The 13708-nt window shown below is 35.4% G+C and overlaps 1 protein-coding gene across 1 annotated transcript; it reads left to right on the forward strand.

Moving 5' to 3' along the window:
- Positions 1-6: 6 nt before the first annotated feature.
- On the forward strand, positions 7-13329 carry CEP44 (centrosomal protein 44). Its single transcript, XM_041395801.1, is given in 10 exon segments — positions 7-274; positions 1787-1928; positions 2528-2675; positions 3595-3741; positions 6250-6393; positions 6755-6964; positions 9658-9727; positions 11621-11748; positions 12000-12037; positions 12823-13329. Coding segments are annotated over 9 exon segments (1083 nt in total). The 5' UTR covers positions 7-274; positions 1787-1839; the 3' UTR covers positions 12932-13329.
- The last annotated feature ends 379 nt before the right edge of the window (positions 13330-13708 follow it).

Consider the following 13708-nt stretch of genomic DNA (forward strand, 5'->3'; position numbering starts at 1 on the left):
GCGGACAGGCCCAGGGAAGGAGCCTCGGCAGGGAGGCCGAGCCTGCCGCCGCCGCCCCGACTCCTGCCCGGGCAGCTCTGACGTCTGCTGTTGTTGCTGGAAGTGACGTCCGCGGGGAGGGACGCGCGGGGAGCGGAAGTGCCCGTCGGGTTCGGCGGCGGCAGATTCGGTCTGCGCCCGCCGCCTCCGGGAGCGGCCGCGGGGCCGCCGCGCTGCCAGGGATAAGCGGTGCTCCCGCCGCGCTGCCAGGGAAAGCGGTACTCCCGCCGCGCGGGTGAGCGTCAGCATCGCTCTCGGGCCGGGCTCTGTCCCCGCCGTGCGGGCCGGCTCCTAGCCCGGGGCTCTCCCGCTCCGCGGAGACGGCGAGCTCTGGGGAGGGCCCGGACTCCGGCTGTTGTAGGGGCGAGGAAAGGCGGGTGGGGAGCTGGCCCCGGTCCCAGTCTGGCGAGCTTGCCGCAGCCCGCCTTGCCGTGTCCTGGCTGGGACACGCGTTTTTGCCACTGGTGCCCAGGGCAACCAGCCGAGGAGGCGCAGTCCCTTGTGCCCTTCGCTGGTGTGCAAGTGGCCTCTTCTGCGCCAAGGGTGTCGCGGCTGGCACGGCGCCGAGGTGCCGTATTTGTCGGTGACCTCTGTGCAGCTCGGCGTAATGGTGCGATTTCCCCCAGCTCCCCGCCCTGTGCGACAGGAGAGTCTAGATTCAGTTGGAAGAAATCAAAAGTCTGATTGTTGGGCATTTCAAAGACAGCGTTTACAGTGTTGACATACTTGGTAACTTGCATAGGGTAGTTTTTTTTAGTTTCTGTTTGTTTTGGTATTTTTGTTTAGTTTTTTACATTGATCCTTTGAATGGCGTGCACAGTTTTGAGAGCTGTTCTTTGAGCCACTTCCTCAAAGTTGTATATTATTGTCTCTTTAAACTTTGTTATACTCGATTTTATTCTTGATAGCTACCACTGTAACTTCTCCTTTGCATTTCTGCAGACAAAAGCTATGTATCCCATTTTACTGGGTTCACCTTCCCAAGATTTGCTACCAACTTGACTGTTACTTTTATGATCTCTTAGGCTATTTTGTAGTGATAGTAGTTACCAGTTTCTACATCCAGAGGTCTGGTGTAAAAAGAAAGGATTGTTGATACTTTAGGGAAACAGCCTATGTATGATTAGACAAAATCCTGTCAGTGTGTCTGATCTGCAATTTGCATTGCAGATTAGATCTTCAGTTTTATGTCAGATTCTTTGAGGTTTGTCTTAATAGCTATTTAAAATTGCAAAGCTGTGGAATGGATCACATTGTAACATAATGCAGGAAGCATAGCTGCCTCAATTTTCAAATAATTGGTTAAATTCTTCCAAGCTTTGAAAAGTAAGTATTATGTACTTCTGTTTAGTGCAACTAATAATCCAGGACCTAATGATTAAAATAAAGGAACCTGATGTTTAAGTAGGAAGAAAATCCTTTTAACAAGGGCAGAACACATGGGAAGAGCCTAATCTTGAAGATTGCTGATTAAACACCATAGAAGCACAAGAAGAAAAACACCCTCAACAAACTCAGCCCCCTGTAAATGGAAGCTTTAACTGTTTCTTGAGACCACAGTTTAAAAGCTGTGTGACTGTGCCTCTTCACTGCTTGCATTGGTAGGCTTCAAAATACTTGCTTTGTAGCAAGAAAAGAAATTTAGTGAAGATAGTGATAGGTAATTATCTCCCAGGTTCTAGCAGAAAGTTGAATTTAAGTGATTATTGCATTTTGTAATTTTTGTGTACATACTTTTTTTGAACAGATGCACTTTTGGCGTTTATTTCATAATCTGAAAGAAGACTAGCATTTGGAATAATGGCAACAGGAGACCTAAATGGAAGTTTAAGAAAAATTGAACAAGGACTTCGCTTGTTAAATTATCCAAGAGATGTGGATTATACAGTGTAAGTGACAATGTGAAAATTTATGCCAATACATGGTGACAGCAAGATGTGTAAACAAGATATGCATAAGTATTAGCATTGCACCTAGTGATAAGCAGAACATAACTGGGAACTTGGGGTGTGGTCTGTGTGAACTGGAATATAAAAATACGCAGTTTTGCTCTTCTGAGCAACCCTTAGAACAATCCTGGGCTGTATTACTGTCTTGCTCCTCTTCTGCTGTTCTTCTCTTTGTTTTGGTTAACCTCACTTTTTGGATTTCTTCAGAAGTGCTTGCAAAACTTCCTTCAGGAAATTTCATCCTATAAAGATTAGAAACAAAAAAACAATGGTCTTAATGTTGAGCTGGAAATGCTGGTGGGCTTTAGACTTGGCAATGTTTAAACTGTATTTAGATCACAAAAACTGTTTTTTGAGCATTTTACAGATAACAGCAAAGATGGCTGAGTGAGAGATGCCTGGACAAACAAGCCTTAAAATAAAAGATATTTAGACAGAACGTGCTGTGTATTTATTCCTTTCAAGTTAAATGTTGGAATTTATGTAATGAAAAGCTTTTGTTACCTTCTGCTGTGTAAAATACTTTTGTTTCTTTATAGGTTAGTAAAGGGTGATCCAGCTGCATTTTTACCTATCATCAGCTATTGTTTTACATCTTTTTCAACTTGCATAGCAGAGCTTTTGGTAAAGTGTGATGTGGAACTGACAGCCAAGAGCGACTTGCGTTTTATCGAAGCTGTTTATAAGGTATCTCTTCATGTTCTTTGCTAAAGAAACTTCACAGAAATTAAACACTTACTATGAGCTTTACGAGAAACCTAAAGCTTCTGGTAATGAACATGAATTTTAGTTCTGTTAGAATTTAAGGTGAGTAGTAAGTCACTGTGTGCAAGTTTTTAAGATTTTAATGAAAATAAGGATGGGTGGGGGTAGGCAAATCTCAGTTTTGAGACATTTGCAGAAACAGTAATATTGTTAGATGTTAGTTTTGAAGAACACAGAAATGTTTATTGGACAATAAGATTCATAGAAGTGACCTTGGCAAAAATCTTAACCACCAAAAAAATCACAAGGAACTCAAAAAATTGTAAGCACAATTTAGAAATACAGCTATTTTGAAACACTATACATTTTAATACATAAAGTTGAATATTAACCTTTTATAAATCGGAATCATATCTTAACTGATTGAAAATAATTTTGAACTATCCTTAAAATATACAAAAACATGTCTTTATGAAAGGTGGAATGATGAATTAAGAAATAGTGTCTTATTCAGACTAGTTTTCTATCTGAGAGACTGCTTTACAGGCTTCTTTGGGAGCCTTATATAGCCCTCTGATGTACTTGTTGAGATTAATGTAGCTTTTTATTGTAAATTCACTTTAAAACCTCTTAGTTTTAAGTTTTTTTAGTATTAATTTCTACAGTCAGTTATTTCTTAAATCTTAAGACTGTGAGTTGAAGTTTACAAGAGTGATGTGAATGATAGAGGAGATATGTTTAAGGCCTAGTTAAAAGAAACAGCTGTATATATGAGAGAATGTTTAACTGCTGAAGTGAAGAATGAAAGATAAGACTAGTAAAATAAGAATATGGGCATGCCATTTCTACAGCAAATTGTGAGGTGATTTTGAAAGTGAAGTAAACTCTTATTTTGTTGCAGTTTCTTCGAGATCAATTTCAGTATAAACCAATTTTAACAAAAGAGCAGTTTCTTCAGGTTGGCTTTGCAGAAAGAAAAATGCAAATTGTTTGTGACATTATCAACAGTGTGGTGAAGAAACATAAGGAGTTGAGTAACTCTAGTAAGGTACTGATCAAATGGTTATCTTTTCTACAAGTTTCTTTTGACATGTTTGGTGCTGCAGATAAACTGGTCTTCAGCTTCTATTTGAAGATGCAGCATTGCTCATGGACCAAATAATGGAAACTTAGTATGAAGTTCCATTGTAAGATGCTTGAATGCTTTCATGAAGCTGCCAATACTTTAGTATAAAAAAATTAGAATGTAGTAGTAGAAAAAAAATTAGAATGAAGAAAAATCTAATTGTTGTTTTTACAGTAAGTGATATATTTTCTTTTACACTTCTTGATGCAGTGAACATGTGAATTAATGAACTTATCAGATAAATTTAAAGGCAAAACAAAATAATCTCATATGTTGAATTTCTGTAACAATTCAAAAATGACACTTGTATTTGTTTCTCAGATCTGATTATTTTCATTAACGATAGTTGTAATGGCATTATTTTTTATCAGTGTATGTAGTGCATCGGTCTCTGTTTTAACGAAAGGAATTTCCAGTCTTTATATTTTACAGGATTTTGTTTCCTTTGAGGTTTTAACAAATCTTCAGGACTTTTGCATACTTGATTTGTCACTTTTGAAGACATAACTACATTTTTTTAATTTGTTTTACTTTCAACTCTGTTGCAAGTTCTCTTCTGTATATAAAACCATCTATTGATGCAACCTAGCATAGGTATTAATGAGTGTAAAAGTATGGCATTTACTTCTGGATCTATATTCTCTATAAATAGGGGTCTTATTTAATTTTTTTAGATGTTATTGTACTACAGAGATTTAATGTGTTTGTGTGGGGGTGCCATGAAATATTCCTGTCAGTCAGTAATGGTGTTAGAAAGTGGGATGTGGAATCCTGAAAATTTTCCTGTTTATTTTCTTCTGTTCACTTTGGAGGTTAAATCCCAAACAAGAAAAAAAATCAAACCTTTTAAAATTGAAGTGTGGTCAAATTGTGGTAAAGGTCTTGCTGATCCAAGTCGCAGTGCTCTGAATTCCAAACAGGTATGAAAATAATTTTTATGTTTTATGTGTAAAGGTTAATCTTGTTGGTAGTTAGTCAAGCTCTTGCTGAAATTTTTTACTTTCATTTAGGTTTTAATACTTAAACCAGTTTTGAGGTGAGCTGGTGTTTGTTTGTTTTTCCCTAAAGTGTGGTTGCCTGAAATAGTAGCTGAAATACAGAGGATGTTGCCTCTCTCTAACTGAGTAGTTGATCTGAAAGTCTTGCTGGTAATGACCTAGTGCCGTTGTTAGTGCTATATGTGAATTAAATCAAGTGTAAGGGAGAGCGATGGAAAAAGATACAAGGGGACAAAGGAGCTGTATGGTGTTTGAAGAATCAAGTGTGCTTGGCCTAGCACATGTTTTCAACACAGCTTTGAAAACACTGATGTTTTATCTGGATCTGTTCAGCAAGTTTTCATAATGTAGCATTCCATTTGGCTTTGGTTTTACAAAGGTAAAATGATTATGCATTAAGTAAAAATGTCTGTACGTTATGCCACTCTTGATGTGTGAAGGAGGCAGCTTTCCTGATATTATCTGCTAAAAGGGTGCGGAATAAAATTGTTGAAAACTTTTAGGACTATGACTGCCTGTTAATAGTTGGTGGTTTCTACTTGTAAGGAAAATATTGCTTTTATCAAGGAAAACTTTGTGAAGAAAGTATTTGGAATGGCTTCTCTATCTTTTCTTGTTGTTTAATAGTAGCACTGAATGGGATAGATAAGTGTATTTTAAGAATTCCTTAGTAGAGGAGAGTTTCAGCTTAACTAAAACATTGAGGAATCTGTACATGTTAAGATGCTGCACAGAACCAGTAATTGTGCATTCTTACTCATTAAGTATTTCATTTTGTGATGGTATGATAAGATTTAATCCACCTAGAAGGAATTGCAAAATTTCCCTTTGTTTTCTCTAAGGGAAACTAATGAATTTCTCATAGGGCTATTTTGCTGACAATTATCAAGAAAAAGGAAGAATTCTCATCTTTCTAGTTAAACCTTTTTTGTTCTTAATGTTTTAGTAATGGTTTTGATGTAGAAACTGTCTATACATGTGAATTTTGCTGTAGGTAATAACATTTTCCAGTCCACACTTAGAAATCTAACAACCCTTAAATTAAGGGAGGACATTCATGTCTTCATTGCTGTTTATGGAAAGGAAACAAGGTACACAGTATATATGGTAAAGTGCATGCATATTTATTTTGCAGTTCCTTCAAGTCTGTGTGATTTTTTTAAAAAATTAAACTGCCTGCTTTTCCTTTCTGTATTTTGTAACCAGTTGGGATAAGATGGTTAGATTTGAATACTGAAATAATAGATGTTATTATATATTATATATTATTATATATCATTATATATTATATATAATATATAATAATATAATAATATTATATATTATTATATATTATATAATTATATATTATATATATATTACTTTGCTAATGAATTGAAATATTCTTGTTACGAATAACACCAGCAGTTTGTTTGTTTGTTTGTTTGTTTAGCACACTCAGAAGAAGCCTCTAGTCGAACGGCACTCAGGAAATGAAGTTAGTGGTAATCTTTGTCCCCTACCCCTTCCAGCACAGGGAGAGACTGAGGAAGAATTGTGCCCAGATTATGATATTGTGGAAGTTAAATGTGAACAAGTAAGAACTTCTATTTTAAGATGTCTTTTTATTACAGGATTTGTCTAAAAGGATAAAAATTTTTACATTATATCTATGCTTCAGGAGCATGCAGCTGATATTTAATAAATGTATTGAAAAAGTTGGAAAAAGGAAAAGTCAGTTAAATTGTACTGTCTCTTTCAAGACACAGTTCTGTCAACAGCTTGTTTTAGAAGCTGTGTTTCGTGAGTAGGCATATTTTGGTAATTCTGGAAGAAAAATAATATCCTAATGTAGCAGGATGTGGTTACTGAACTTGAAGATTGCACTTAATTCGTTTGATCAAACGATGAATTGTTTCTGTTTGAAATTAGAGAGATGTTCTTATCGATACTTTCAGGATATGGAAGAAAATTCACAAATTGAGTTTTTAAAGAATCAGCTTGCGGATTTCCAGGAAAAGCTTCATAAGCTAGATTGGATGGAAGATAAGCTACAAATTTTAGAAGAGAAGCTGCAAGGAAAGGTGATCATAGATGAGAAGGACTGGAATAACTTACTGAATTGAGTTTTGCTTCTTGAAACAGAACTGTTGTTACAATCCAGAAAGGTGTGTTAACTTCTTGTTTAATTCTATAACAAAAATTATGCAAACACAATCTTGTTGGTCTGTTTCTGCCCTCCCTGCCTCCTGATGTGTTTTTTTCACTGGTTTTAAAGGTACAATCTGAATGCAAGTGCTGTTTATGAAGTTGATGGGGTTTTTTTCTTAACTGTTAAATTCTATTCTCGGAGACTCTATGAACCAAAGCAAAGCTCTCCATCTGTTCTCATTAGTAATGATTCAGTGTCATTTTGTTTGCTACTAAAGTTATAGAAGAACAGTTTTGAACATGGAGTCTTCATTCTCTACAACAGATAGTGACAAAAATAGATGGCATGCACAGTGGAAAATACAGGGTTAATCAAAGAGTTATTTCTTATTTAGTCCTATGTGTACTTTATGGGCCCTTGAAATTTCTAGTCTAATCAATGGGGTTTTTTCTTCTATTCCCATTCTCTTTCCCCACTTCCTATTTTTTGTCAGTGATGTTCATTGCATTTTTGAATGTGTGAAAGCACTACAGTTGTGATGCGGCTACATTTGGCATAGCAAATAAAGCCTCTTGTTGCATTAAGATTGGGTTATTTTTCATGGTGTTGAAAGTTCCTTGTGTGCACATTATGTACTTTGATATATGTACACATGTAAATATTTTGAGTTGCAGTGAACCATAGCATCACTTTGAAGTTAATCATGTGATCCAAAAATTTTATTCTCTCATGCATCTTGTGTATCCTTCGGATACTGTCAGATGCTTTCCAGAAGTTGAAAATCCTTGTGGAAAATAGTTGACTGATGTTGCATTTTTCTTTGCAGTTGTAAAACTGTTGAATTTATTCACAACCAGGAGCCCTGTACATTTTGCTGACCCCACAAATTTAAAAATGTTTCTAATACTTGTATGTTTGCTAGTACTTACATGTTTTACTTTGTGCCTTGCAAGTGTGGTGGTTATGCAAATCTTGCAATAGACAGGTGTTCAGACTAGATCACTAGGTTATTTCTGAAAGCTGTAGCTCAATTAATAAGGATAGATATTCTCAATCACTTAAAAAAAAAGTTTTAGGTCAGTAGTAGCTCATGTGATTTTACCATCTGAAATCAGATTCTTATAGATCAGTAGACATGTGTCCAAGTAATACCACCAATGATAATGGGTTTTTTTCTGGCAGCAGTCTTAAGAGGCATTCAGGTGAGCAGCCACAGACAGTTTTTCTCCTGTTTCAAATGTATTCTTTTCAAGAAATTACTGTAGTACATGGGAAAGCTCATAGCTCATGTTTCAGACTAGACTTGTTCCTTTGGTTTTTAAAATTTGGTTTATTACTGCTTCACTAACATGTTTATTGCAATTGTTCATATGGTTGGAACAGTATTTGGAAAATACTCTCAAAAAGTACTCAGAAATTTCCAGAGATAATTATATTTCTGTACTGCATGTTACTGAAAGAATTCACCTGCAGAAACAAGTTCAGTTATAGTTTCTGTGTGGCATTGTATATACAAATATATAAGACTATATCTATATGTATACATAGTCTTCAAAGCTAACTGTTTTGCAATAGACATTTGAAAACTGCTAAGAAATAATCCTTTGGGCCACAGATTTGCTGCTTTTTTGTTTAATGAAATTGCATCCAAGTCGTGCTTCACACATACAGAAACAGTTCAGAATTACTGCTCTCTTACTCTTGCACTTTACGGGGAATTTTTGGCATCTAGCCAACATAGCAGGAACATTCTAAGATCTGTCTTTTGCTGTTGCCAGAGTAGCAGCAGCTGTGCATTTAAGTTCTGGGAAAGTCTGAAAGCTACCAAATCCATTTCAATGAAAGGAATTGAACAGACATAGTCTGTGCAGATTCTATTTTTGTATTTTTTAAGAGATAGAGATTAATACAGGTTTTATTTTCCCAGCATTTTCCCATACAATACCTACTATTTCTCCTTCATTGATTTAGTTGGTTGTAGTATGCCTCTGTTAGCTGATGTAGTTACTCCAGTATATAAAGTGACATATTTGAAAGGCTGCAATGTCAAATCATAATGATAACTCATTGGTAAAAAAAGTCTAGATGTTTGAGTGTTGCATTTTTTAAAAAAAACCTATTGTTTCCTTGTTTATGAACAACCTTTTTAAAGTTAGATCAAGTTAAACTGAGAATGTTTCTTTAAAGAGCCCTCTCTCATTTAGGAGCCTGGGAAACCAGCTTAAAATAGCCTTCTGGGTTCCAAGCATTTAGGTGCAATGAATTTCAGTTAGTCTATAGGCTCTTTTTCTAGGACTGAGGACTGTATTTTTGAATATCAACCAGCAGTAGAAGAAGGCACACTTACTTTAAGCTCATGGCAACCAGCATTGAGATGAAATGATTAGTAAAGGCTAAGAACACTCTGATTTTCCATTCTACTCATAAGTGAGTTATATGGACTGTATTTTGGCCTGGTTTCAACCTCTTCATGAACAGCAATATTGATATTAAAAAAAAAAGCCATTAAATAGACTAGTTTTTTGACAAAGCGCATTTATGGAAATGTTGAATTTTTTTAGTCCTGTGAAGATGTTGGTGCAGTGCCAGCATATCTGGATGCTGTAGCAAGCAAATACATACATACCTAGTACTTACATATACTTTTGTTCAGTCAGAAGATGATTTAAACAGGGTGTATGCCTAAAATGCAGTAAACTTGTATTTCAGAGAGACTTACCTAAAGACTTCAGCAATATAAATCAAAAAAGAACTTCTAGTAGCATTCCAGTTTCTTTTGGTGAGTATTAATGATTTTCCTTTTAATTAATGCAAATATGCTAAACACTTCTTATTGACCTTGACTAAAATAGTTTAAGTAAGTAACTGCAATTTAGTGACCTCTGAATTTAAAACCATACTGCAGATTAGAAGTTAACCTCCTCATAATTTCATGTTTCTAACTTACTCTTTAGATGATTTAGTTACTATAGCATAGTAAAAAATAGTTTAAAATAGCTGCTAAAAATATCAAAGATGCAACTTTAATTAAGGTTCTGTTACTAAAGCTATGAATAACAATACTGTCATCTGGACTTCAAAGCAGTTATCATGTTTTAAGAATGCACTGTTCTCAAGCACAAATGGAGTTATTTTTGCTGCCACTAATATCTTTTAGGTTGCTGTTTTCTTTTTTAATGGGGCTCAGACAAATCATGCATGATTCATAATCTTTGTTGGTTTTGAACTCACTGCTGAATGTTTTCTGTATTTCATCTCTGAAGCAGTTAGCAGCTGTCCAACTGGCATTTTTGATAAATTTTCTTGTTTTGAAGCAAAAGTCAAAATCTTTTTCTTCCGTTTCCAACTTCTGCTTAATTTTGATAATCTGCAAGAAGTAAATTAAGCAAATTTGAGTGGGAAGGAAGTTAAAAGCACTGCTCAGGCCATGAGTAATTCTTCTGTCTTCCTCAATGGTAGCTCTTTAGCCCTCAGCTCTATTAGCTTCCTCTGTTCTCTTCCTTGATTTGGTCTGTTTCCCTCGTGGCAGCTGTTATTCCTACCACCAGTGGTAAGGAGGATATTCTATTTTCCATTCTCACATATTAGGCTTTTTTGTCCAGTGTTAGGCTTTTGAATTGTAATTAAAAAGGAGACACAGTAATCCAGTTTCCATGGAAATTAGGAAGGCAGTTCTTGGTTATATCAAAGCTTGTTTTTATCGTGGAGTCTCAGAAAAAGGACCTTCATTTTACAGGACTCAGAAAGCTTGCAACATATTTATTTCCTGTGATAAGTTTAGTGGTGTGTTACTGATACTGGAGGACTTGGTAATAAGTAAACAGGCAGACGGTTTCTGAAAGAGAATTTTCAGACTCCTCAAATTCTGAATTTGTTATTCCTGCTTTCCTAAAATTCAGGAAATTTTAGGCATGTAAGGTATGAGGACAGTCTTAACTCGTATATGTGACAGTATAGTACTTGGAATCCTTTCAGGCTCTTTGTGGTTGTAGCACTCTTCAGAAATCACAGCTGTACCAAATAAAAAATTTTTAATTTTAGGTATTTAAAAATGGTTTAATATGAATTTTAGATACAAAATAGTGTAGCTACGTTTGCTCCAAAGGTATGATATATAGATGGTGACTTTACTAAAAAATGGGCATGGGAACATGTGTTTTTTCAAGATACTAAGTTCTCTTCCCTGACAATAATAATCTAAAATTGCAAAGAAGATCACAGCCTTCCAAATGAAAAAAAAAAAAAAAAAAGACAAAAATTCTGCTATTTAGAAGACAGCTTACTTAGCACAAATTGAAGACATGTTTGATGTGAACATGGCTGTTCACAATAAAAATAATGTAAACTGTATGAAATTACTATTAAATGCTTGGCACTGTAATCAGATCTTCATAAGTTTTGGTTTTACTCTAATTAGGAGCAAATAATCTTCATAGTAATCTTTGGAATTTGCTTTTTGTATATTAAATATATTATGCATAGTGTCATAAGGCACTTGTTTTAAAAAAGTGAGAAGCCTATTTTGGACTCTCATAGTAGATTTTTCTTTCCCTTCTCTAAACAATGCATTCTCTTCTGTTATTGCCTACTGTAAATCAAGTTATTTGATAGCTGACCTTGCAAAAGAGAGCAAAAAGGCAAAGGTGACATAAAACGTAGCATTTCTCTATAGATACAGAGAGGAATGAGGAGATGCCAGAGAGTCATCTTCAGTCGTCTGGATGCAGTTCACTGTTACCCACAGACCAGTCTCCCAAAGACATGACCATTAATTCTCATGATCTGACAGACATTTCAAAGGTAAGTAAAGCTGGTGAATGCTCGGTTGATTTCCTTTGAGGTCAAGGGAACAAGTAAGCATTGGTTTTAGTTGTATATACTGATAGAAAAACAAGGAAACTATGCAAAACTACGTCTAGATCTGTTTCTTAAAAATACTTCTCATATGTAAACAGTGCTAAAGTCACATTTTCTCTGAATTGAAATTGAAAGTTCATCTGAAGAATGTAAGCTTTGAAGAGTTCACTAACTATGTTGCTTTTAAATTGTAGGAGACAATAAGACAAAGAATGGAAAATATAAGTAAAATGTAAGTAATAGGAAAGGGCAACAGGAATTTATTTCCCAGGAGGGAGTTGTACTGGACTAAGGCACACAGAGAATGTACATATGTGTTCCAAACCTCAAAGGTCTCTGCATCAGGTGTGGCATTTCCTTATGGCTCTACTGGATAATAAATCCACTTACAATTTTGTATTTGTGGGATGAGTCACTGTTTTGGTTTTTAAAAAGGAATAGAAAGCACTCTTAAGAGTGTTAACTAGAGATTAAAGAGGGTTTAGAATTTGCTTGATAAAAAATAGGAATATTATTTATTTCCTGATTGAAATTCCCTGGTACTTGCAATTTTTCTTCCTGAAAAATACCTGTTATCTTAACTGGTTTTTTATTATTTAAGGAAAAGTAAAACTAATTTCAGCTTAAGCATTATAATAACTATATTAAGATGTATTTGTTATTTATTCTGAGATCTAGAATAAAATTTTTGCTATATTTTTATTATACTTGAAGAGAAATGTGTTGCTTTACTGTGTTTCTCTAGCAAGAGATTTCTCTAAGTGTGTGGCCTATAAAAAGCTCTAGCCTTTTCTGTGATTTTAATTTTATTGTGTGGGTTACTTCTTTTTTTGTCTGCTTGAGGTTTATTGATATATGGTAGGCATTTAAAATAGAAAACAATTGCAGAGGAAAAGGGAGGGATGAGAGAACTTATGGGGTCATGCTGCTGTATTTTGAATAATTAGGGTGTTAAAAGCCAGTCAATTATTTTGTACCCTATTTTATTAAGTGTATGTAAACAAAATTTATTTTCAGAATTGAAGAAACCTTCAAATTGTTCAAAACACCAAGCCCACCTCTGGGAATACCTGGAAGCACAGGTCTTCAGACCTGGTCTCTGCAGACCTACGGATACCCAAAATAATCTGTATGTTTATACAGCGTTCAATTCTTAATATATTGGATTTGTAATGATCACCAGTGCTTTTATTGCCTTGAATAAATATTTTACTCATGCATCTGTGTATTGATTTCCCTCCCCACGACCACAATTTTTGGTTTTCAAGACTGTTAAAATAGCTTCTTCCCCCCTCCTTGCACTTTTGTAAATTGGAGTCATTACAGCAGTGTATTCTTGTGTTGACATTTGTTAGCAGTGTGCTAAGTAATATGTTTTTTAAAATGTGGGCTTGAGGACTGTGGTTTACATCCTGTTGGAAACATTCCAGCTGGAGCTTGCATATTACACCCAAGAGGCATTCTTACATACCATCTTACCATCTGTACTGTTGAATAAGTCTTAATAAAAAACTTACATACACAGTTTCAAATATGTACCTTTTTTGCTGGATTTTTATTTTTAAATATAAGTTTTCATGCTGAGCTGGAGAGCACCAACACTTTATGGCTTCCATTAACACTGACAAAGTGAGGGTCAGTTTGATCCTAAACACAAAAATGTGCAAGGAACTCCACAGACTTTGACTGCAAGAGATGTGTTGAGTGTTTTAGTACTCTTACCCAACACATTTTAAGACCAGCAGCACAGATGGAGACCAGTCAGTATACAAAGAAACACAACATTTTCATTATTTGAAGCCATATTAAGATTTCTGTTTAGAGACATAAGTAGATGTAAGACTACCATAAACATATGATCAAACCAAAGATGTGTGAGACTTGATTAGATTTATTTAATTGT

This window comes from Onychostruthus taczanowskii, unplaced genomic scaffold, assembly GCF_017590055.1.
Source record: "Onychostruthus taczanowskii isolate IOZ18803 unplaced genomic scaffold, ASM1759005v1 scaffold12, whole genome shotgun sequence".
In the NCBI taxonomy this organism is placed as follows: Eukaryota; Metazoa; Chordata; class Aves; order Passeriformes; family Passeridae; genus Onychostruthus; species Onychostruthus taczanowskii.